Below are 26,177 nucleotides of genomic sequence, written 5' to 3' on the forward strand. Positions count from 1 at the left end.
GAACACCACAAGTAATTATTGACGTTATCAATGTGACGATAATGTTGCTCCATAGCTGCTGGATGTGGAAATAAACAACTTTTTGCTAACAAGTTCAACATATCAACTTAAAACTGATGATGATGAGTCAGAAGTGTGTTCATGACTTGTTTCTGATGAAAACTAGAAGACAAAACATCAGTTAATGCAGGTTTAACGTCTGGTTAGGTTTAGGGAAAGATCATAGTTTGTGTTAAAATAAGTACTTTGTTAAGAGATTAAAGCACAGATGTAATATTACAGTATTCCTTCAACACCAGCGGACTCCTGATGGACAGTTTTTAAAAAAAAATAGGGTGAAGATCGATGCAGCAGAATCAGAAATAGAATCTTCCTTGTCAAAAACTTGGTGCCTACATTACCCACAATGCAACTGGAGATTGGGATGTGTTATGCTAGTAGCAGCTAATGTAGCCTGGAGCTGCTAGCCTCCAGCTACAGAGGTCTGCTAACCTCACTTCTTTCTAACTCCACACCTCCAGATTTTTTTTTTTTTTTACTTTTCAAACTTATAGTCTTCAGCCCCAACTGACGCCGACTCAAGTGACATCATCAGTGACATCATTAACAGGCTCTATACTACTTGTTACACAGAGAATACCTGGAAACACACTCTGAGGTGGAAAATCACTGTAGTTCACCTTCAAGTTCAGGGAGACATTTTCTGCTTTTATATCCTGTTCTGATGTTGGATGTTAAACAAGGTCAAAGTTCTCAAACTTGACGTATGTAGAAATGCTGCCTGCAAGTCAAAACTCAGGGCTTCAACCTGCGCTGAACGCTTCGTTTGCAACGTTTTTTACTACCTTGCTGACGAGCTGACGTCAGCTCATCGCACATGCTCATAAATGGCTGTCTGTTCTGTAGCCTTGGTTGCTAAGGTGGTTGCTAAGGTGGTTGCTAAGGTGTTTCCATGTGTTGTTCAGCTCCAACATGTACGGATGGATTTGAGAAGTTGACATTTGGAGTAAAGAAGGAGAAAAAGAAGTGAAATCCTGCTACTATAGTTTGTTTACGTAGCCTCCGGAGCCAGAGGAAGCTTCCTGAAAGCTGACCAATCAGAACAGAGTGGGCTCATCAGGAGGCGGGGCCTTAAAGAGACAGGAGCTAAAACGGCCTGTTTCAGACAGAGGCTGAACTGAGGGGCTGCATAAAGGACCAGTAGAAGATAAATAAGGAGTTTTTATTCCAGTAGAGCCCCAGAATATAAATATAGAGCTGGAAATGTGCAGGTTAAAGGACCTTTGTTGTCATGGGTACAATAATAATCACATGGTTAACCTCCTCCCTACTTCTGCTCTGTAATAACATTATTTATAATTTGCTCCTGACAGAATTACTCCGACGTCACTGCAACATAAACGGATGTTATTTTGGGGAACTTGTTCAAACAGTCTCCGTTTAGGGTTTTTCCATTTTTCAAGATATTTAAAGACGTTTCACACGACACGATGTCGAATAAAAGACACGATAAAAACAACACAGTAAAGGCATAAATCTAACATTAGAAGCAGCTCTGAAACAGTCAGAGTCATCTCGTGGTTTCTGGGAGAATCTTCTTTAGTCAACACACACGGAAAGGGCGTGTGTGTGTGTGTGTGTGTCTGTGTGTGTGTGTGTGTGTGTGTGTCTGTGTGTGTGTGTGTGTGTGTGCGTGTGTGTGTGTGTGTGTGTGTGTGTGTGTGTGTGTGTGAGCAGACTTAGCAGCAGATATGAGTTATTTATGACCTGTGGGAGTTGAGTTTTCACAGAGTCATCATACATACAGGCTTTTAACGTTAAGGTCGTTCGCTCTCTCTCACTTTCCATCTTTACATTACTCCCTCTCTCCTCCTCCTCCCTCTTCCTCCCTCTTCCTCTCCTCCTCCTCCTCTCTTTTCTTTCTGTTCTTCTCCTTGTTTCTTCTCCTCCTCTCCTCTTGTCTCCTGTTTCCTCTCCTTCTTCTTTTCCTTTCCTCTCTTCCATTCTTTCCTATTATCTCCTCCTCCTTTTCCTTCTGTTTTCTCTCCTTCTTTCTTTCCTTTCCACCTTTTTCCTCATCTGTTTCCTCCTTCTTTTCCTCTCCTCTTCTCTTCATGTTTCCCATCTCCTGTTTCTTCTCTTCCTTCATTTCCTTTTCTCTCTCTTTCTTTCTCCCGTCTCCTCTTCACTTCTCTTCCCTCCTTTCCTTTTATCTCTTCTGTCCATTCCTCTCCTCTCTTGTTCCCTCTTATCTCATCGTCTCTTCTTCTCTCCTCTCGTCTCCTCTCCTGTTTCCTTCCTTCCTCCTCTCTTCTGTTTAAACCCTGAAGTCAAACATCAAGTGTTAATGTTCACAGTTGAGTTAAATATTCAACCTTTCGTACATCCATCTGCTGTTTCAGGGTTTCTGTTTTATATTTGGAGTATTTACAAAATAAAACCCAAAATGTTTCTGTATTTTAACAATAAATAAACTGTAAAACTTTAATATCCAGTAATAAACCAGATGATCAACAGGAATAAAGCAGCACTGAGACGCAGGACAAGAAAAGATATAAAAGAGACAATTCCAGTGAAAGATTCTCATCACTTTTATGTAATTATCAGGGTTTGATATATAAATGAGATTAGTGTTTCTGTTCCTTTACTGAGACAGAGAGGCTTCAATCTAGAGCTGAAACATTTAATAATTAAATTAACAATAATTTTCCTCTATTATATCATAACCATTAAAATGTCAGAGGAGGATTTTTGCTGATTTGAGTTAAAAAAAAATAAAAATAAACTGAAAAATAAACTGAAATTGAGTGAAAAAGTAAATTTACTGTAAAAATATGAAACAGATAAAGAACATAGAAGTTAAGTAAAATCATTTCCATGTATTTACTAATTTAAACCAATGGAAAAAAAAACAGTTTGTACATAAAGAAAGAATCACATTCATTCTGCCTCAGGTGTTTGTGGGTGAACTGACCTCTGACCTCTGACCTCTGACCCCTGTTATCTATCCTGAGCCTCTGATTGGCGGTTGAACAATCGTGTGTTAATTAGGTTCCAGCTTTGATGACCTGAGTTAATGATCTTGAACGCCATCACCGTCTAAACGAGCACACGAGTGAAAACAGGAGAACAGTGTTTATGGTTTTAGGAAATGGATCTGCTGGTGGATGACTTCATGGTTTGGATGGTTTAGTTAATGGGACCAGTTATAGTTTGTAAGAAAAACTGTAGTAATTAAAGCTGCAAGCAGCGTCGGTCGGGACCTCGCACTCTGGCCCGTCGGGATCATTACGCTTTTTAAAAATGAGGGATATTTCTTACAAGTGTGGTGTGCTTTTATTTTGAAAGTTTGATTGACATGTGTACTGTCAGGTGTGTAGAGACAATAAGTAACTGCAGCTGGACACAGAAAAATACTCATATATTTGAATGGAGAGTGTGAGTGAACCCACACCTTTTTGAACATTTACTGCTTCCACATAGTTTTAGATACAAACTTCATTTGAACTTTAAATGAGTCACGAGACTTTGACCTTTGACTTACAAATCTTGAATTTACATGTGTTTTCTAGGGGTTAATTTTTACATTTTATCAAATTTTTCACCAGACCTGATGTGCGTGCCAAATTTGATGAGTTTTTGAGCATGTTTAGGGGGTCAAATTTAGGTCTGAAGTGGCGTTATAATAAAGAAAGAAAGAAAGAAATACAAAAAACAACAGGGTCCTCGCCCTCAGGCCTTTTGGGCTCGGTCCCTAATTAAAGCAGTTGGGTTGTAGAATATTCACTATATAAATATAAATACATATAAAACTAATTTAGAGCCAACAGCTGTCATGAGGCTGTAACAGAGCTTCTACATGGTTGTATTGATCGTTATTATCAGTGATGTAAAACAGTGAAGCGACTGGAAGAGACGAGTGAGTCATCAGCATAGAAACTACAGCTGTTTTTAAGGTCTGAAATTCTTTAGTAATGTGACAGTTTTAGATAAAAACATAACATTCATCTCTTCAAAGATCAAACTTTGAATTTCATATAAGCAGAATTTACTTTAGAAATGTAATTTAATTTAGAAAATATAATAAAATATAAGTAAATAAATGTGAAAAAAGTTTTAATATTATGAAATATTTACTTTTTTCATAGTTGAACATTTTGTCAGTTAAAGTTGGACTCCAGCCTTCACATTGTTTACTTTAGCAGAGCTGTGTGTGTGTGTGTGTGTGTGTGTGTGTGTGTGTGTGTGTGTGTGTGTGTGTGTGTGTGTGTGTGTGTGTGTGACGTTAAAGACGAGTTTTGAATAGTAAATCGGAGAAAGAGACGGGTGCAGACACTTGACTAATGAAAGAAATTAAAGTCGATTAATCAATTAGTGGAAACTCTTTTTAAACATTATTAACTGTTTCAGGCATTTTTTTTTAAAGCAAAACTAAAAATATTTCACTTGTTGCAGTTTTTCACGTGAATATTTGCTGTTTTATATCAAAGTACACTGAATCATTTTGGATTTTGGACTGTTGCTCAAACAAAAAAAAAGCTCAGAGAAATTATGATAAACATTTTTCATTTTATCGACTGACTGTTTAACTGCTGTTTTAAATAATAATAGTTATAATAATGTTAGTTATCAGAAGGCAGTGTTCTTATTAATTTCTTATTTAATGATATAATTTATTGCTCTATTATTATTCTGTTATTATCGTTAGTATTTATTGTTCAATATATATTTATTTATAGTAATTGTTATTATCATTTTGTGAATGTGTGATACTGTTAATGCTGCTGTTAACACTGTAGTCGGTTTTGATGTCTTTCAAAAATTAATAAACACTTAAGTTACAAAAAACAAAAAGAAAAAAGCTTTTAGTTGCAGCCGGTTTGACATTTTAATATTTATTTGATATGTTTTGATGATTTATTCTGTTGAAATGTTTTACAGCTGCTTTTATCCTTCAGCTCAGAGACGTGTGTGATGGAGACATGTGATTTATGACGCTGCAGCACTTTAATAAATAGACTTTTTATTACTGTGAACCTCAGAGAGCACACACACACACACACACACACACACACACGGTCACTAAGGTTAATAGAGTATGCAGATGTAAATGTCCTCCACACCTCAGTAATGTCTTAATGCTTCCTGTTAGCGGAGCGTTGAGTACAATGTGTTTTAACGACGTGTCTCTGTGTCTCCCTGCAGGATTGATAAGTCAACCGTCAGCGCTCTGAGAGCTCGGTGAGTAACAACACAGACGTAATGTTCCACCAACCCTTAATAACAGGAATGTTACATAATGAAGCTCATCGGTTCCTACTGGAACTCTTTGAAACACCTCATAAATGTGTACTTTTACTTTTAAACTAGAGCTGTAAGCAGGTTTACTGGAGTCCAAACACCCGACATCACTCAGAACCAAAGACTCATTTCATTGGTTGATTGGGAAGTTTTTTAATTAGGGACCGAGCCCAAAAGGCAGAGGACTCCTGTAAAACTATTGTTTTTCATGTGTTTGTTTGTTTGTTTCTTCTTTCTTTCTTTATTATTACGCCACTTAAACCCTAAATTTGACCCCATAAACATGCTCAAAAACTCCCCTTCAGTGCCCTCCAAATGTGCTCTCTAGCGCCACCTATGTAACTAAAATGGCCGTCACAGCCCGTAGGAATGTCATAGAGAGATCAAACCAAAACTCAATTATTCGTCTCATCAAGACCTACAAATCATACGCTGACACCCCTGACCTAAATCCAACAGGAAGTCTGTAATTAGCCTTTCAAAACCTGTATCAATGGATTCACCACGAAATTTCCTACTAAAATATGATTTTTAATGTAAGATTTGGCCAAAGTCATGGGATTTATGAGGAGATTTCTCAAGAAGCAAAATGATCTGATCCCGACGGGCCAGAGTGCGAGGTCCCGACCAGCTCAGCTCAGCTCTGCTCTTCCTATTGTTCCTATTGAAGAAACAGTTCATAAATATGTAGTTTCATGTTTAAAAAAGTCTCAGTAATTCTCCAAATCAGCTGGTTCGGTTAGTTTTTAACAAACAGGAGGAAATAGTGTGTTTGTTGGGGACTATTTTCAGCGGCGGATGAATCCACATGTGGTGCTCTAGTGGGTGTTTCTGACAGCAGGTGTATTAGTGTAAGTGGTGTAAAGTCATAGCACACGCAATAATAGAATATTGATACAATGTGTTTTCTTCATCATGGAAATAACAAATTAACAAAAATCATCACAAGGTACACTTATTTATTTGTTTTCAAAGCTTTCAGTCACATGTCCTGTTCTTCCTCCACAAAGTACAACTTTCTTGCAATCCATATTTTCAGATTAATGTACCGTAAAGGTTTTAAATGTTGTCTTTGATTGTTGCTTTGAAAACTGGAATATTGGAAAATAGACAACTAGAGTTTATTTATAAATCTATACGATGGTTTGACAGTCAGACAAATTCAGAAAACGTATTAAATGTATTAACTTTCTCATATTTTGGAACAGATTTTTTAAAATGGAAGACTGGATGAGCGTTACATGGATCTAAACTGAGCTCAGATTATTATCTTATTATAATTAAAGCTTCAAACCAATTAGAAGTGGGGCTGCAGCTAACGATTATTTTCATTATCAATTAATCAATTAATTCTTTGGTCTATAAAATGTCAGAAAATGGTTAAAAAAACACAATTTCCTGAAGCTCAACATCTTTAAATGTCTTGTTTTGTCTGATGTTCAGTTCACTATCACATGAGATCAAGAAAAGCAGCAGATTGTCACATTTAATGAGGTGAATTTTCTGCACTTTTGCTTGAAAAAACTCAACAATTTATCAATAATGAACATATTTGCTGATGGTTGCAGCCGTGATTAGTAGGACATCGCGGTGGGTCAGCAGAGCGGCTTTTATTCCGCTTATATAAAACCAGACTGAGTCTTTGGCTTCGAGCTACAAACTGATGTTTACGTTTATATTTGGAGCATCTGTTAAGAACTCGGAGTGTCTTCTTTTCTGTCTCCATCTGAAGCTGATCTGACAGCGGCGTCTATTGTTCAGCTGCATGATGGGATACGGTCCAGATGCGTTTCTGAATAAAAAAACTGTCCTGATGGTTTCTGCTCGGGCCGTCAGACACACTGAGCAGATAAAAGCGGAACCTCAGGGCTGCTTTCACGGCTGAACGCTGGAGTTTGTTCTGCAGTTTTCTCGTTGGGAAAAGTGTTTTGAAAGTTTTAAACCTGCAACTAACGATTATTTTTCATTTTTAATGAATCTGCAGATTATTTTTACATTCAGAAAACATTCAGTTTATTATCACATCAGACTAAAGCAGCAAATCCTCAAAACTGAAAAGATGAAACTAGTGAAAATGTGTCGTTTTTACTTGAAAAATTAAGTTTAATTTATTAATTTATTAATAAAATAAACTGTTTCAGTTCTAGTTTCAACACAGATCTGATGTTTTCAGCTCTTCAGTGACGTTTAAGTCACACGATTCATGATGTCATCAGACAACAGGAAACACTTTTTAAAGTCCAACTAAAATCAAATTTAATCATCGTCTTTGTGGTCTAGAAGAAAAAAGTTAGGGAAAAGTCAGAAATGTGGTGGTGTCTGTGTTTGATTGACAACAGCTTGGGGGGTGTGTCGGTGTCTGTGTTTGATTGACAACAGCTTGGGGGGTGTGTCGGTGTCTGTGTTTGATTGACAGCAGCTTGGGGGGTGTGTCGGTGTCTGTGTTTGATTGACAGCAGCTTGGGGGTGTGTCGGTGTCTGTGTTTGATTGACAGCAGCTTGGGGGTGTGTCGGTGTCTGTGTTTGATTGACAGCAGCTTGGGGGGTGTGTCGGTGTCTGTGTTTGATTGACAGCAGCGTGGGGGGGGTGTCGGTGTCTGTGTTTGATTGACAGCAGCTTGGGGGGGGGGGGGTGTCGTTCAGAAAACATTCAGAAAACATTCAGTTTATTATCACATCAGACTAAAGCAGCAAATCCTCAAAACTGAAAAGATGAAACTAGTGTCGTTTTTACTTGAAAAATTAACTTTAATTTATTAATAAAATAAACAGTTTCACTTCTAGTTTCATTAAAGCGTTGAATAAAAATCTGAGACTCATCACTCATTGGCGTCCTGTAGGCAGATCGCGGCTCCTGATTGGTCTGGAATATTTAGTTTGTAGATTATAATCTTTATTTTATATGTTCAACAGAGAAACTGCTGCTGGTTTCCAGTGATGGAGGCTTGTTTACTTCTTCCGGCTGATTTGTCTAAACTCTGTGTCTCCTCTCAGTGTTTCTGCTGCAGGCAAATTCACATATTCCACAAACCTGAAGGTGAATCTGAACTCTTGAACTGTGCAGCTGCTGCCGGCCTCTCAGGGGTTCCTCTGCTGCAGCTTTTCTTTCAAACATACTTTCTTTTAACGGCCTCATATAAACTATTCAGTAAGTCAGACGAGGTTTCTCTTCGCTGCCAACGAGTATCATCCTGCCTTTTGATCCGATTCAGAGTCGCAGAGGCGGATTTTCTTCACTGAAGCACTTCTGACAAATCCTTCAGTTCCTGTAAAGGTTCAAGTCAGAGACCTGAATCCTTAATGAAATCTCCCGCAGCTTATTTTACTCCAATCTGCTAAAGACAAAGCTGATCTCTGTTAGCTCGATGCTAGCAGGAAGTAACTAAGTACAGTTTGAGGTACTTGTACTTTACTTGAGTATTTCCATGTGATGCTACTTTCTACATTTCAGAGGGAAATATTGTACTTTCTACTCCACTACATTTCAGAGGGAAATATTGTACTTTCTACTCCACTACATTTATTTGACAGCTTTAGTTACTTTTCAGATGAAGATTTGACACAATGGATAATATAACAAGCTTTTAAAATACAACACATTGTTAAAGATGAAACCAGTGGTTTCCAACCTTTTTGTCTTTTGACGTCTTACAAAAAGCAGTGTGTAGTCGGGGTCACATTTCACATGTCTATGAGTTGTTAACAGCTCCACCAAATAGTGATTTTTCCCTCTAAACTTCTCACATGCTTTCATTTCAATAAATGTTCAAATGATCCAATATTTCAGCAAAAATCAAAGATTAGAGAAAAATCTGAAAACTGAAAACAGATTTGTGTATCAGAACTTTGTTTTTTCTTCTTTCCTCTCCCATTAATCATCTCACCACCCCTCAGATTTATCTGCTGACCCTTTGGAGGGGCCCGACCCCTAGGTTGGGAACCACTGGACTAAACTAGCTAACTGTATATAAAGTAGTGTAAACTAGCTCCACCTCCAGCAGCTACAACAGTAACATGCTGCTCTAACACTGATGCTTCACTATTAATAATCTAATGATGTCATATATAATAATATATCAGTCAGAGGGACCAAACCACTACTTTTACTGCAATACTTTAACTACATCAAGCTCATAATACTTATGTACTTTTACTGCAATACTTTAACTACATCAAGCTCATAATACTTATGTACTTTTACTGCAATACTTTAACTACATCAAGCTCATAATACTTATGTACTTTTACTGCAATACTTTAACTACATCAAGCTCATAATACTTATGTACTTTTACTGCAATACTTTAACTACATCAAGCTCATAATACTTATGTACTTTTACTGTAGGAGGATTTTTCATGCAGGACTTTTACTTGTAATGGAGTATTTTTACTTTGCTGTATCAGTACTGTTACTGCAGTAAAGGATCTGAGTTCTTCTTCCAGCTGTTCGTGTTTCATTTACTTATTAAATGATGTTTTTCTTCTGATCTCAGTAACAGAAATCAGCAGTTTGATGATTGAAAGTGATCCAGACTGTGGAGTTTTGTCTGTTTTCTGTTCTGCTACAGTTTTAATTTGCAGTTGATACAAACTCAACATTTCCTCCATGTTTACTTGTTGTTTTGTTAAATTCAGTATAATTTTCACGTCCACATCACTACAACATTAGTCTCATTTCATACTCACAACTCTGCTGTTTAACAGTTCTTAGTCACTAATTATTAAAGTTACTGTTAACAGCAGAGTAGAAGTGATTGGAATTAATTAGTAAATTAGTCAAATATAAAATAATTTGAAATAAAATGTAAAAATTATAAATAAACCTAAAAATATTAAATTAAACATTAAATGAATATGTGCATGTAGTGTATGTCATACATATAAATGTAACTGGTGACCCAACATCATTGTATAAGTCATACATGGACGTACACATACGTACTACTGAGCATGTGCACATATGAATTTATAATATGCCGTGTTTCCACACTGTAAGGTATCTTTATTATAAGGACATATCTGCAATTAAAATGATTTAAACATATGTGGACAAAAAAATATACTTTTGTCCAATATTATATCAGTATTTTTATTTATAATGTAGTTTATATTACAACTAAATACAAACTTAATTTCATATATTTGCAGGTATATCCTTGACCAAAGTCACTATAAATGATAATTCTACACATTAAAATATGTATTTAAAGATATAATGATTTAAATATATAATTCAGATATACACTGACACAAAGTGTAAACACATTTATCTATTGATCGGATATATTTACACACACTGATTTATGATCATTATCATATAGGTTTGTCCTTTATAGTGACATATATGATCTATATATGGAGACATCAGTTTACAAACATGTAACACGAGGACATACATGTGACTGACATGCATGTACATATGTGTGTGTGTGTGTGTGTGTGTGTGTGTGTGTGTGTGTGTGTGTGTGTGTGTGTGTGTGTGTGTGTGTGTGCCTGAGGGAAGGTGACCCGTCTATGTGACAGAATATTCTGCTCTCTTCCCTCCAGCAGTTTTTCTTCTGATTCACAATTTATCATCTGTCCATCAAACTTCTCTCCATTCATTCTCTCTCTCTCTGTTTACCGTCCTTCCACAGTCTGTAGTCAAGTTTCCATCCACTGCTGCTGTGTGAATATCAGCAGATAAACAGCAGGTGGCGCTAATTCTCCAGTCGGTGTCATCAAACTGTTGCAGAAGAAGAAGACTAAACGTGATGACGTCATTAAAACAGTCAAAGCTCACATGATGGAAAACATGATGGAAATATGACATTTCTGTTAGTTTCATGTATTGATGTGAGGAAGGTTACAGTCTCCTCATCATCGCTCCACACAGATCTGATGTTTTCAGCTCTTCAGTGACGTTTAAGTCACATGATTCATGACGTCATCAGACAACAGGAAACACTTTTTAAAGTCCAACTAAAATCACATTTAATCATCGTCCTTGCAGTCTAAAAGAAAAAAGTTCTTTAGGGAAAAGTCAGAAATGTGTTGGTGTCTGTGTTTGATTGACAGCAGCTTGGGGTGTGTGTCGGTGTCTGTGTTTGATTGACAGCAGCTTGGGGTGTGTGTCGGTGTCTGTGTTTGATTGACAGCAGCTTGGGGTGTGTGGTGGTGTCTGTGTTTGATTGACAGCAGCTGGTAGCTTATGTTTGTTTAACAAAGTGAACAAACTGCTGTAGCTACGCGTCATGGACAGACTGCGTGTCTTTAACAGGGATTTTGAGCATCTAACGGGTCCAAAGTGACATTTGCAGGTATGTTTACAAGCTGTTTGATGTGCTGCAGCTGAGCAGCTGATTAGCTACCTAGCCTGCTAACTGACGTTAGCGGTGAATGTTTGTTTGGTGGCTCGTTCAACAAGCTGCAGGACGTGTGTTCATGTTTGCAAGTTAGATAAGAAGGAGACTTTAGCAGGAAGCTAATGTGGGTTGTTGTGTAGCAGGATGCGATCAGGCTCAGTGTGACCGTCTGCTCTGCCGATGATAGAACAACACGTCATCACTTTATTCAAAGATTTAATTTGCTGTATTGAAATAAGGTCTCCAGCTACATAGACGGATGATGAAACAGTAATTTAATGGAAATAATGTAAAACTAGGGAATCATGGAATAAAAGAATTTAAAATCTAAATTTCTCTCTTTTGTTTTCTCATTTTTTCTGAGAGGAGAACACATGACAACTGATTTACAAAGCAGATATTTTGCTGTAATAGATGAAAGAAGGCAGTTTAATTATAATTAGACTGTAGGATATTTAAACTTTTTTTTCAAATTTGGAAATCTGTGGAAAAAAAACCTCAACTACCATTTTGCTCATGCTTTTAGTATCATCAACATTTTTGCAACTTGTCAATTATGTTAATTAACAACAGTCTCTCATTATGTTCTCATAGAGAAAACATGATTCAGCAGCAATTAATGTGATTTCAAGGAGACGGAGTTGTGCTGCTGTAGTCATAAACAGTCACAACATCATTAACTGTTTTATCATTTTTATCCCATTAAAATTATACTGGTATCATCATGAACAATATGATGTCGTCGCACTGATATATGTGCATTCAGTGTTATTCTAACCACTACATTCCTTCACTGTGGAGAATTAATAATCACAACTGTTAGTAGTGATTCTTTTCTCTCTCAGCTCTGGCTTTTCTCTGTTTGTTGTTTTTGTCTTTTCTCTCTCTCTCTCTTTTCCTCACAATATTCCCGTTTCCCTCCATCTGCCTCTCTCTCTCTCTAAGTGATTAAGGCGTTATAATCCTGATGGTCCCTGACGTTAGAGAGAGAGAGAGAGAGAGAGAGAGAGAAAGAGAGAGAGAGAGGAGGGCTGGTGTGTTAGATTTGAGCAAGATGCTCAGTAACCGACGGTAACGCCACAATGCCGCACGACCACTGGTGAGTCTGGCATTTCTCCTCATCCTCCATCTGTGTGTGTGTGTGTGTGTGTGTGTGTGTGTGTGTGTGTGTGTGTGTGTGTGTGTGTGTGTGTGTGTGTGCTGCGCCGTTTCTTAAAATTTGACTGAAATCCATTTGTTGATGCGTTTTCGTGTGACATCATGAACAGACGATGCGTTCAGGTGTCTGTTGTAATATTTAGGTTATATGTTTGTATTTTCTACTGTGAATATCTGATGTGTTTATATGTGTTGTGTATGTTTATATGTTTAAATCAGTCAATATGAACTCTGAGTTTTGGTTGTAAATAGTTTCCTCCCCCCCCTCCTCCTCCTCCTACTATGAGGAATGACTGCAGCAATTGAACTCTATCAGGCAGAAAATTAAACATATGCAGCATGTTTCACATCTGGAAGGTAAATAGAGAATAAAATGTGTTCTTGTTCTAATAAAAGATGAAAGAAAATAAATCAATTCCATTCAAAGTCTGACATTTGAAACAATTTGAATCAGCCGGTAATATTAACGCAGACAGGAAAGAGTTATGATAGATAGATAGATAGATAGATAGATAGATAGATAGATAGATAGATAGATAGATAGATAGATAGATAGATAGATAGATAGACCAAAAATTGCACTAAAATTCTTTTTTAAAAAACAGACAAATTTCATCATAAAACCAAACCACTCAAATCATTGTTTTTATTTTTGCAGCTCTGCATGTGAGTCAGATCATATTTCCCCAAAATGCATTAAGCATGCTGTGAGTGTGTGTGTGTGTGTGTGTGTGTGTGTGTGTGCAGCTAAAGGGCAGACGGTCCTTCTGTCTAGAAACAGAAGCCAGCAGCGTCTCCTCTCCTGCTGCCGTTGTTGTTGTTGTTTATGTTGTCGTCGGTTTTCTTTTTTTTTTTTTTTACGCCGTTGTTGTGGACAGTGACTCATTTGCCACCCGACGAATATAATTAGCAATGTGTGTGTGTCTGCAGGTGAAACAGAAACACAGATTTCCCAAAAAAGTCAGTAAACACACAGATTTATTTATTTTAATACAGAGCAGTAAACGCCTGGTGATGTTTGTGTGCCGGTAGAATAAAAGAACGTCTTGAAAAGTTACAACAAAGTCCAACAAATTAGGAGCATTTTCTAATTGGCGCCCTGATCCAACTCTGTCTCCTAGAAATGGCGTTCAAATATGTTTTGTTAGAAACGTAATGCTGTTGAATTACATTTTCTCTCAACATGATGAGAAAATGTTAATCGACGTATTTGGCAAGTTGCAAAATGTTGGTACTGAACGTGTGAGTGAAACGTTCAGAGACGACGTACCTGGTTGTTTTCAGATGTCGCAGTAAAATCTCAGCTGGTAGAAACTACAGCAGCAGCATGAAAGTGTTTGTGGTTGTGTTCAGACTCTGGCAGCACTTGGTTCAGGTCAGAGAAAGATCCAGAGACTTGAAGCTCAACATGTTCTACAACCTCCTCCCTCCCACTGCAGAGACACATACACATGTAGCTTCATTCATGCCACTAAACGTTACCTGGGAATATAATCCAGGCAGAGATCACGCTTGTCAATGCAACTGCAAAACAGTTCAGTTGTATATAAAGGTCATTTCTAGGAGACAGTAATCAGCAGGAAGACATGACATCATCTGTCTGTGTTACTGTTAAACAGTAATGATGTTTAATGATGTGACAGTGCTGTGGTTCAGGTCTGGTTAGGGTTAAAATGATCATTTTGTTAAGGTCAGAGAAACATGTGGTGGTTTAAAGTTACTACTTCCTTAAAGTTAGACCACCTTCATCGTCATGGCAACAATAATAACCACAGGTCTAAGGTTAGGGGACGATCATCCACCCGCCTCTGTCCACATATATATACTAGAGGTGTGCCAGGATACAAATGTTATTCGGCAAAGCACTGACAGTAGGGTTGTTTTACAAATATTTGTTTCACACAAATATTTTTAAAAAATTATTTGTTTTCGGGAAGAAAAATAAAACAAGTCAAATACCAGCACGCAGGTCGGTGACATCACTATCTCAGTGTCTCTCCTCTGCTCCGCTGTGACGTCACATCCACCTGCTACATGACGCACATTTCCTTATTTGGACATCAGTCCCAGAGATAAAACTGAACTACTGACACACACTTATTGTAACACTTTAAAAACAAAAACAGGGTTTTTAAACCTCTTTCCACTTTTATTCGAAGACAAATCCAAATAATTTTGCTGCCTCAACAAATACAGACACAAATACAAATACTGGGCCCTCTGCACATCCCTAATATATACGTATATATGTGTCACAACTATTACGGCCACTAGATGGCAGCTGTCACTCAAATGTAATTATGTGTCGTTTTTTGGGCGACTGACATTAAGATCTGTTGGGTCGTTTTTCTTGGGAGGACAAACTGCAAAGTGTCATTCGTCCACATAAAATAGACCCAGAAGCTCGGTGACGTAGTGACACCTGCAGGGCTGAGTAGTCAGCTGGTGGGTCAACTACTGTAGCTGGTGAGCTAACTGCTAACAAGCTAGCCGGCTGGTGTTTCCACCCAACTGTTTTCATTCACATTATGAATTTGCACATAAAAACACTCTGGAGGTTTAAACACTTAAACACATAAAGACAACACAATTACAAAATTTCAATTTACATTGTTAGTTTTTTTTCCATTAAAAGTCTCCTACAGCATGTGCAGTGCTACTCATGTGCATCCTAACTTGTCCTGAAAACAACAATATATGGCAGCCTGAGTGACACATGTAGTGATTCTGCTGTAAGCCTTTAAATAAAGGGAATTAAAAACAAACAGAAACATTCAATATTTAGTCAGAGTTTCACTGGTTTATTTGTTTGTTGGAGGCGTTTGTCGCTCTGGGTTTGTGGTATCTCAGCTGGTCCCTTCAGCCTGCTCTGCTTTCAAACTGAAATTCATCCAAATCCTTGATCGTTCATGGCTTTTCTGTCCTGCTCTGTCAGCTCGTGGTGACAAATTCAATCCGCTGTGTATTAGCTTCATGGACGGATGAGGATTTGGACTGAGTCGTCCGCCTTGTCACTGATTCTGTTTGTGATTTTCATGGACGGGATCTCGAGGTGCAGCCGGAGGGAGCAGAGTGTCTGATAAAACTGACCTCCAGATTGTTTGTTTTTTTTTTTCTTTCTGCTTGTTGTGGATGATGTGGTTCTGGTGTCTCCGTCAGACCGTGACCTCCGCTGCACACTGGGACAGCAGACAACAGTTTGCTTCAAACGCAGTGCTTATCAGACTGTTTAACCTCTTCCCCTCTTCACCTTTACAATGTCCAAACTGGAGAAGCTGCAAATAATATGTTGCTGCTCTATGGATGGAAATGTTGGTCTGTCGGTCCATAGAGAGACAAAGTGAAACCAGAACTTCCAGGTTCTGCTCCAGAAATAAGAAAACCTCATTAAAAATCTCATTAACATGTGTAACTCTGCTAATAAGTAAAACTCAAAGCTTCGGAACAGAAGCTTTCTCAACAGTATGTTTGTGTGGCTCACTGCATATGTTTAGATTAAAACAAAAACACACAATATTTATGTTTCTAGCAGCCTTTCACGAATATTTCCCATAAGTCTTTGAGGTTTGAGGGCTAAACGTCATGAGACGAGTCCATTAGAGATGCAAAACCGAACCAATCACTACAGAAACTACAGCCCAGTTTGAATATGTTCCACAAGGAAACAAAAGTCCCTGTTCCCCAGAGAGCAGCTGTCCAATGAACTGTTATCGTAGTATAACAGTTCATTGGACAGCTTACCAATGACGCATCACGTAGGTGGATATTTCTGACTGATATATTATTATATATGACATCATTAGATTATTAATAGTGAAGCATCAGTGTTAGAGCAGCATGTTACTGTTGTAGCTGCTGGAGGTGGAGCTAGTTTACACTACTTTATATACAGTTAGCTAGTTTAGTCCAGTGGTTCCCAACCTAGGGGTCGGGCCCCTCCAAAGGGTCAGCAGATAAATCTGAGGGGTGGTGAGATGATTAATGGGAGAGGAAAGAAGAAAAAACAAAGTTCTGATACACAAATCTGTTTTCAGTTTTTGGACTTTTTCTCTAATCTTTGATTTTTGCTGAAATATTGGATCATTTGAACATTTATTGAAATGAAAGCATGTGAGAAGTTTAGAGGAAAAATCACTATTTGGTGGAGCTGTTAACAACTCATAGACATGTGAAATGTGACCCCGACTACACACTGCTTTTTGTAAGACGTCAAAAGACAAAAAGGTTGGAAACCACTGGTTTCATCTTTAACAATGTGTTGTATTTTAAAAGCTTGTTATATTATCCATTGTGTCAAATCTTCATCTGAAAAGTAACTAAAGCTGTCAAATAAATGTAGTGGAGTAGAAAGTACAATATTTCCCTCTGAAATATAGAAAGTAGCATCACATGGAAATACCTCATAATTGTACTTAAATACGATACTTTCAGTTATTGTTATTATTTTTATTATATTTATATTTCAGTCATCACTGACATCATAGAAGTTGTCAAACTCATCAGGACTTTCAGGTTTGGACTTTATTAGAGAAGGATTGTCGTCCAACCTCAGTTCGGGCAACGAACTCTGCAAACACATCCTGCCTGCAATTATTATCTCTGCAGCAAGTTTCAAGTCTCTGCAGTTTGATTTTAATAAAAACAGAGTGAAAACAACAGTTGCCTGCGAGGAAGGAAAATCTGAACCTGATGCATTTATTTGGAAAATGATGATCGGTATTTTAGAACACCGACAACATTCTCACTAAAAACTAACTTCTAACCATTTCAGCTGTTAAATTGAACTGTCAGCAAGAGTTTTGGTGTCCTTTATGGTGGAGGAACTGGAGGGATAAATTAAAATTTTAATGAACAGCTTTGATGTTTCCTCAGAGCACAGCAGGCCTCCTGGATGAAAAAAAAATTATAAATATATTTTTCATGACATTACATGCTGGAAAATAATCTGGAACTGTGCCACCAAGAAAAAACCTCCTACTCTATCTGCTCTTTCTTTTTTTCTTGTAATAGTTATCAGAACATAAGCGCACATTTTGTTTACATAAACGACTCACAGTCAGAAGGTTTGCAGTGAAAATGTGTTTGATGGATGTTTGACTAGATTAGTGAGTCTTTCACCTCAAAACCAAACCGACCTGATCCGTCACAGTTCAGGTGTCAACATGTTGTAGCATCGACGTCTGTTTACCACAGACCAGATGGACGTAGAAAAGTGTGACGTCACCTGTTGCTTGACTTACTGAAACTTAGTGAAGTCCTGGAGCCAACTGTCAATCACAGCTGTCAATCAACACCCACACGGCAGACATCAAAGCTACTATAAGTCAAATCAAATCTTATTAACGGAGCAATAATTTCCAAAATGACCACCAGCACACTCATTAGAGGGTCTGAATTTAAAGACTGAGACCAGAATGACTCAATGAAAACAAGGATTGACTCAGTACTTCTAGAGAGAAGTTGAGGCTTTTTGAATGGGAATCAGTTGGAGCATCTTTAAGGTGCTTCAGACTCGAGACGTGAAGCTGTTGGTTGTTATTTACATGTTGACGCTATGACAGAGGCTACTGGTAAGCAAATAGTGGCCCATGGGCCAAATCTGTCCCTCCAATAAAAATATTTGGCCCCAATAACAAAAGCTGAAATTTTCCCTTTTATACACATCAAATCTTTTACATGACTCTTCATAAATCTACAGTAGTTGACGATGTAAAGACACCGATAAATATGACCTATGCATCACACAGGTACGTAGCATAATTTGGCTGATCTAACCAGAACAGTACTTGTGTGAGGATAAGTTTTCAGTTACACTTCTAGTCTCATGTATCCTCATTTTTATGTCGTTTTTTGCCAAATCAGTATCAACATAAAATGTTGTTGCTTACTAATAGAAATAAACCCTAAAACTGTTTTATAAAACAATTTTATTCTTGAATGATGATTTAAAAGAAATAATAAACAAAAAAACAAACACAGTTTAGCTAAAGTAGCTAACGTTAGCCCAGGTGTGCAGCGCTCGGTGTTCGCAGTAAGCTAGCGTTAGCTTTGGTCCGAGGTAGCGGGGCGCGTCTCCCCGCGCGTGAAAGGAAACACGCCGCACTCTTTATCTGGACGTTTCTGGCTCCAAACGGAGAAGATAAAACTCTGAGCTTCAAACCGGCTCCAATGAAACCAACCGGTGACGTCACACCTGCTGCGTCCATCTTTATATACAGACTGTGATTTCAACAGATAGAAGAACCAATTATGTTCTATTTTCAGTGGTGATTAAACATTAAAAACAACAACTATCGACTAGATTATTGTGATCATTAATTAATTCTACTGATTCAGTGACTTTTAGATATTTATAAATTTAGTTAGTCAGAGATGTTGAAATTTGAAATAAATAAATCAGAAGAAGGATTTAAAAGGTTTTGGATTTGTGACTTTCATCAGTTCTGTTGTTTCTGTCACTGAAAGTGTCATGAACTTTGTGATGACGGACTCCAGAGGCGTGTTGCATTGTGGGAATGGCCTGGAGGAGTATTTGACATCAGTGTATCATGTTAACATGTGTGTGTGTGTGTGTGTGTGTGTGTGTGTGTGTGTGTGTGTGTGTGTGTGTTGGAGATGATGTTATCAGCTGTGACATGCAGCTGTCAGCGCAGATATCGAGACAGCTGAGAGTCCGGTTAAAAGTGAAACTGGTTTTATTTTGAAGTAACAGTGTCAGGTTTATATCTGACACGCACACACACACACACACACACACACACACACACACACACACACACACACACCAAACACAGACAGTTCCTCACTGAGTGACCTTTTCTCTCTCAGCAGGTCTTTGTGTCTACACCTCTCTGCTCTCATCTTGACCTTTTTGTTACGTTCCTGGACGCTCTGAACACTGAATGCTCTGTAAACGCTCTGTGAACACTCTAAATGTTCTATAAATGCTCTGTAAACGCTCTACGAAGACTCTAAATGTTATGTAAATGCTCTGTGAAGACTCTAAATGCTCTGTAAACGCTCTACGAAGACTCTAAATGTTATGTAAATGCTCTGTGAAGACTCTAAATGCTCTGTAAATGCTCTGTGAAGACTCTAAATGCTCTGTAAACGCTCTGCGAAGACTCTAAATATTCTGTAAACGCTCTGTGAAGACTCTAAATGTTCTGTAAATGCTCTGTGAAGACTCTAAATGCTCTGTAAACGCTCTACGAAGACTCTAAATATTCTGTAAACGCTCTGTGAAGACTCTAAATGTTCTGTAAATGCTCTTTGAAGACTCTAAATGTTCTGTAAACGCTCTGCGAAGACTCTAAATATTATGTAAATGCTCTACGAAGACTCTAAATATTCTGTAAACGCTCTGCGAATGCTCTAAATGCTCTGTAAATGCTCTGCGAAAACTCTAAATATTCTGTAAACGCTCTGTGAAGACTAAATGTTCTGTAAACGCTCTGCGAAGACTCTAAATATTATGTAAATGCTCTACGAAGACTCTAAATATTCTGTAAACGCTCTGCGAACGCTCTAAATGCTCTGTAAATGCTCTGCGAAAACTCTAAATGTTCTGTAAATGCTCTGCGAAGACTCTAAATGTTCTGTAAATGCTCTACGAATGCGCTAAATGTTCTGTAAACGCTCTGCGAAGACTCTAAATATTATGTAAATGCTCTACGAAGACTCTAAATATTCTGTAAACGCTCTGCGAACGCTCTAAATGCTCTGTAAATGCTCTGCGAAAACTCTAAATGTTCTGTAAATGCTCTGCGAAAACTCTAAATGTTCTGTAAATGCTCTGCGAAAACTCTAAATGTTCTGTAAATGCTCTGCGAATGCGCTAAATGTTCTGTAAACGCTCTGCGAAAACTCTAAATGCTCTGTAAATGATCTGCGAATGCTCTAAATGCTCTGTAAATGCTCTGCGAAGACTCTAAATGTTCTGTAAACACTCTACCAAGACTCTAAATGTTCTGTAAATGCTCTGCGAATGCTCTAAATGCTCTGTAAATGCTCTACGAAGACTCTAAATGTTCTGTAAATGCTCTGCGAAGACTCTAAATGTTCTGTAAACGCTCTGTAGACGCTCTAAATGCTCTGTAAACGCTTTGCGAAGACTCTAAACGCTCTAAACGCGTTTTTATTGTGAAATGTGTAGTGGTTGATGGAGGCAGCTAGCTGTTTCATTAGCTGCAGAGCTAATATCTGCAGGGTGTTTCGGGTCAGATAGCTCTGTTTTTGTTGTGTTGTTGTGTCGTTATGCCGGTTGTTTGTTGACGTCAGCGGGAGAGAGGCGAGACAGCAAACAAAAACGTCAGTTGGATTTTTGCTGAAAATCCGTCCCGAGCCCTTCACATAGACATCAGTCCACAAGCTGATACAGAGAACTGAGAACGGAGAGAGTCGGGAAGGTTTCATTTATGTTACATTAATACTCATTAAAACAACGTTAATACTGTAAACTGCTTCACAATTCTACATATAAAATCTTTCTCTCTTTCATGTTTTCTGTCAGGTTTTTATACAACATCCTTCACTGTTGGTCTCTCTGCCTTCACACATTCACACACACACACACACACACACACACACACACATACAAGGTCATTAACCTCCCTGCTCGGCCGCTGCCCTCTGGCTGTTCCCATTTTATCTCTTTTCTGTGGAAATGTCAGTTTGGTGAAATTAATTTGGATTCATAAGGGACACTACAAGAGGAGGAGGAGGAGGAGGAGGAGGAGGAGGAGGAGGAAGGAAGTGAGAATTAATTCATTTTAACAAAACTACACACAAAAGAGGATGTATTGTACTTTTTCATTCACTTTCATCTTGTGTTTTTACTGTTTAAAGCTCTGCTAATCGAGACCTTTTATATTAATGAGTCAAATGTGAAAGGTGACGAACCCTCCGAGAATCATCTCTGTCTCTGCTGCTCTAGTTTTACATTTGTGGCACATTTCTTGTCTGGTTCAGTCTCAGCTGTTACAGTAATAATGTCGATAAACTCACTGTACAATAAACAGCAGACACTCACACAGGATGAACATCACAGGAGGAGGATTAAATATCTGAGCTCATGGTTCTGGACGAAGACAAAAAGTCAAAAACTGAGTCAAAAAGAATCCATCAGGGAGTCAAATCTGAACACAGACATGAGACACATGTTATCATTCAGTGTGACTTACACTTCCTGAGGATATCATTATCTCTGACGTCCATCACCAACAAACCTCCATAAATACACTTAGAGACCAGAGAACAAAGAGGCTTCAGTGATAGTTGTCATGTTACGCTGCAGACAGAAGCTGCTAACAGCTGATTCGCTTGACTTTTAATGGAGACAAGTCTTAATATTTGGAGAAAAAAAGTCTAAAGTTGTAATCTTTGGAGAATAAATTTGACAAAATGTAAAAACACGTCTGAAGGAGAACAGCAGTACCTGCAGCTGATCTCATCAGTTTTTATGGAGTCTCACTCTGATTGGTTCAAACACACAGTAGAGCTGATAAAACGCAGCAGAAGGAAACAACTCAGAGATCAACTTTAAAACACAATGACAGGAGGAGCAGCGAGTTAAAGACAGTCTGTAATTATTACTGAACAATGAGTCACATTAAAATCACTGTCCAGCAGGTGACGTTCACATAGAGCTTTATGTATAGATTTAACTTTGCTGCAGAACAGTTGTGACGTCCCGACACCTCAGGAGGAGGTCTGACATGTCTGATCACAACCTCGCCTGACACCTCATCATCCTGCAGGGATCACAGGATAAATGTCACTCCGCTCAGCAGGAAATGAACATCGACTCGGTGGCTCCTCTGCAGAAAGGTGTTTTAATTGAGCGGACACCGGCGGTGGTCTTCAATCCCCAAAGACGTTTCAGGATGTGACAGAATCAGTGAGTCACCAAATGTTGAGTTCCAAGTCTTTAATGTCATCAAGCTCAAAACGGAGTCGTTGGAGTCAACTTCTCCTGTTTTAAAGTGGAAACGCCAGAAATTCAATATGTGTTAAAAGAGTTTCCTGTTGTCAAACATTCACTGGGGAAAAGTGCACCGCTAACATCAGTTAGCAGCTAGATGCTAATTAGCTGCTCAGCTGCAGCACATCAAACAGCATGAAAAGATACCTGCAAATGTCACTTTGGACCCGTTAGATGCTCAAAATCCCTGTTAAAGACACGCAGTCTGTCCATGACGCGTAGCTACAGTCATTTGTTTAGTTCGTTAAACCAACACAGGCTACCTGTGTTACAGTGTGACACAGGTAGCCTGCCAGCTGCTGTCAATCAAACACAGACACCGACACGCCCCTCCAGCTACTATCAATCAAACACAGACACCGACACGCCCCTCCAGCTACTATCAATCAAACACAGACACCGACACGCCCCTCCAGCTACTATCAATCAATCACAGACACCAACACGCCCCTCCAGCTACTATCAATCAAACACAGACACCGACACGTCCCTCCAGCTACTATCAATCAAACACAGACACCGACACGCCCCTCCAGCTACTATCAATCAAACACAGACACCGACACGCCCCTCCAGCTACTATCAATCAAACACAGACACCGACACGCCCCTCCAGCTACTATCAATCAAACACAGACATCGACACGCCCCTCCAGCTACTATCAATCAAACACAGACACCGACACGCCCCTCCAGCTACTATCAATCAAACACAGACACCGACACGCCCCTCCAGCTACTATCAATCAAACACAGACACCGACACGCCCCTCCAGCTACTATCAATCAAACACAGACACCGACACGCCCCTCCAGCTACTATCAACCAAACACAGACACCGACACGTCCCTCCAGCTACTATCAACCAAACACAGACATCGACACGCCCCTCCAGCTACTATCAATCAAACACAGACACCGACACGCCCCTCCAGCTACTATCAATCAAACACAGACACCGACACGCCCCTCCAGCTACTATCAATCAAACACAGACATCGACACACCCCTCCAGCTACTATCAATCAAACACAGACACCGACACGTCCCTCCAGCTACTATCAATCAAACACAGACACCGACACCTTTCTGACTTTTCCCTAAAGAACTTTTTTCTTCTAGACTGCAAAGACGATGATTAAATGTGATTTTAATTGGACTTTAAAAAGTGTTTCCTGTTGTCTGATGACATCATGAATCATTTGACTTAAACGTCACTGAAGAGCTGAAAACATCAGATGTGTGTGGAGCGATGATGAGGAGGAGACTGTAACCTTCCTCACATCAATACATGAAACTAACAGAAACATCATATTTCCATCATGTTTTACATCGTTTGAGCTTTGACTGTCGCTTTTTTAATGACGTCATCTCGTTGTTTCTTCTTCTTCTGCAGCGGTTTAATGGCACCGACTGTTTATCTGCTGATATTCACACAGCAGCAGGATGGAAACAAACTACTTTCTGGACATTTGGTTGAATTTATTCACTGTGTTTGGATGTAAACCTGATTATAGATCAGATCACAAAAACACACTTCTATACATGAAACTGTATCTGCAGGTCGTAGTAAATCCAGAAGTATCCAGGACTTGTAGATTCTTGAAGGCTTCATGATGGACAGTCGCAGGTATTTAAACCTCTGAAGGGTCGTTGAGGTCACATGTAGTTCGTTAGTCATGTGACAGTCGTTATAGTCACATGAGTCCAGGTGTGAGAGGGATGAACAGACTGTAGGTGGTCTCTGTAGTCAGGCTTTCATCCAACTGTGACACTAAATTTAAACTGCATTTCCAAAAAAACAATGGTCAAAAGAAAATGTTGTGAATGTTTGATCCAAAATACAACAAATACACACAAACAAGAAGAAAATAAATTAATGTGCAGTTAGAGGAAAAAAGTCTATTTAGCTTATTGATTACATCTACCTAAATAATATGTAGTACATACATAAATATACAAGAAAAACTAAACAAATAAGATTATAAAAATCTGCTGTAAAGGAAGAAGACTGAGAGAAGTAATTCCATAAGTTTGACGCCTGTATCTGAAGATTAGATGATTGTCTGGTTGAGTGAATCTGAGTCAGTTTCAAAATACTTTTAATTATTGTTTTTATATATATAGCAGATAAACCTTTATGGTAAATGATTGTGTTCCTCTGTATAGTTTTAATTCAGTCACTGGCAGGAACCCTAAACCTGCCAGTATGAAGAAGAGAGTTGAACCAGACGTTTTATTTTCTGTTAAACTCAACCAAACGCTCTGCTGAAGGTAGCCTAACTCACACTGAATGGTACCTACACGTAACCATGGAAACGTGTTTACACCACCAGCATGTATGGATCGGACCTAAACGTCTTAGAGACAGAAAACACCCTGTTAACACGTCCATTTTGAACGTCTTAAGGCTTCCATGCTGTCGGTTGGCGTCAACATACCGACTACTTTTTTGACGTCGGTCTACGTTGTGGTCATGTGCGCTCTTGGCTACGTATGTATCACTTGTCTTACAAGCAACTGTTATTTAGTATTTGGGACAGTCCATTTGTGCAGGTGGTTTTGAACTCTGGTGGCTGACGATGCAGATGTTAATGTTATTTAAGCCCAACATGGTAGCACCCGATTTTAAAGGCCTTAAGACGTACAAATTTGACGTATTAATACGAAAGCCGACGTTGGATCCTATGTAGGTACACGTTGGACCAGACACTGAAGGAGGTTGATCCCTGTATTACCAGCCATTCTGTACGTATTTACATGTGAACACACACATGTTGACCTTGGTGGAAGATAGAAATGAATCTGGAGGCTGTGATATTCCGGTACGAGTCAGCAGTTTCCACGTTTGAGTCGACAATATTCAAATCTGAGTCGTCAGTCAGTCCGGGTGTTAAAATCCAGACTCTTAAATCCACATCTGATCGATATTAAAGTCTGAGTGGAAAAACACAAATCCTCCAAACCCCCCGTCTGCCGGTGGTCTGACAGCTGACTGATGACGCTCAGTTTGATCCAGGTCAACATCTTCTTTTTTGGACACCTGAGGAAACCATGGCAACCGTGCAGTGTTAGCAGCCTGAGGGCGAAGGAAATGATTGGTCTTGTGGCTGGTTGGTGGTCTGGCTCTCTGTGTGTGTGTGTGTGTGTGTGGTATGAAGTCATCCACGGTTTAGTCTGTGGAGGCTCCTGACAGATTGCAGCTCCATCTTTAGGGACACATTCATCGCTCGTCTGTGACAAACATAATGACGATGTGTGGCGCTCAGATAAATCAGGACACACACACACACACACACACACACACACACACACACACACACACACACACACACACACACACACAGGTGTTTTGTATTTTATTATTACAGTGTGATAAAGGTGATATT

General features: G+C 38.8%; 1 protein-coding gene across 1 annotated transcript in view; it reads left to right on the forward strand.

The window, feature by feature from the left end:
- Window positions 1–26,177, forward strand: part of LOC122996133 (rap1 GTPase-activating protein 2-like) — a 52,880-nt gene that overhangs the window by 4,946 nt on the left and 21,757 nt on the right. The window contains exon 2 of the mRNA XM_044371701.1: window positions 5,206–5,241. Coding sequence (XP_044227636.1) covers window positions 5,206–5,241 — 36 coding nt within the window. The remainder of the gene's footprint in view (window positions 1–5,205; window positions 5,242–26,177) is intronic.

This window comes from Thunnus albacares, chromosome 13 (assembly GCF_914725855.1).
Source record: "Thunnus albacares chromosome 13, fThuAlb1.1, whole genome shotgun sequence".
NCBI classification, from domain to species: Eukaryota; Metazoa; Chordata; class Actinopteri; order Scombriformes; family Scombridae; genus Thunnus; species Thunnus albacares.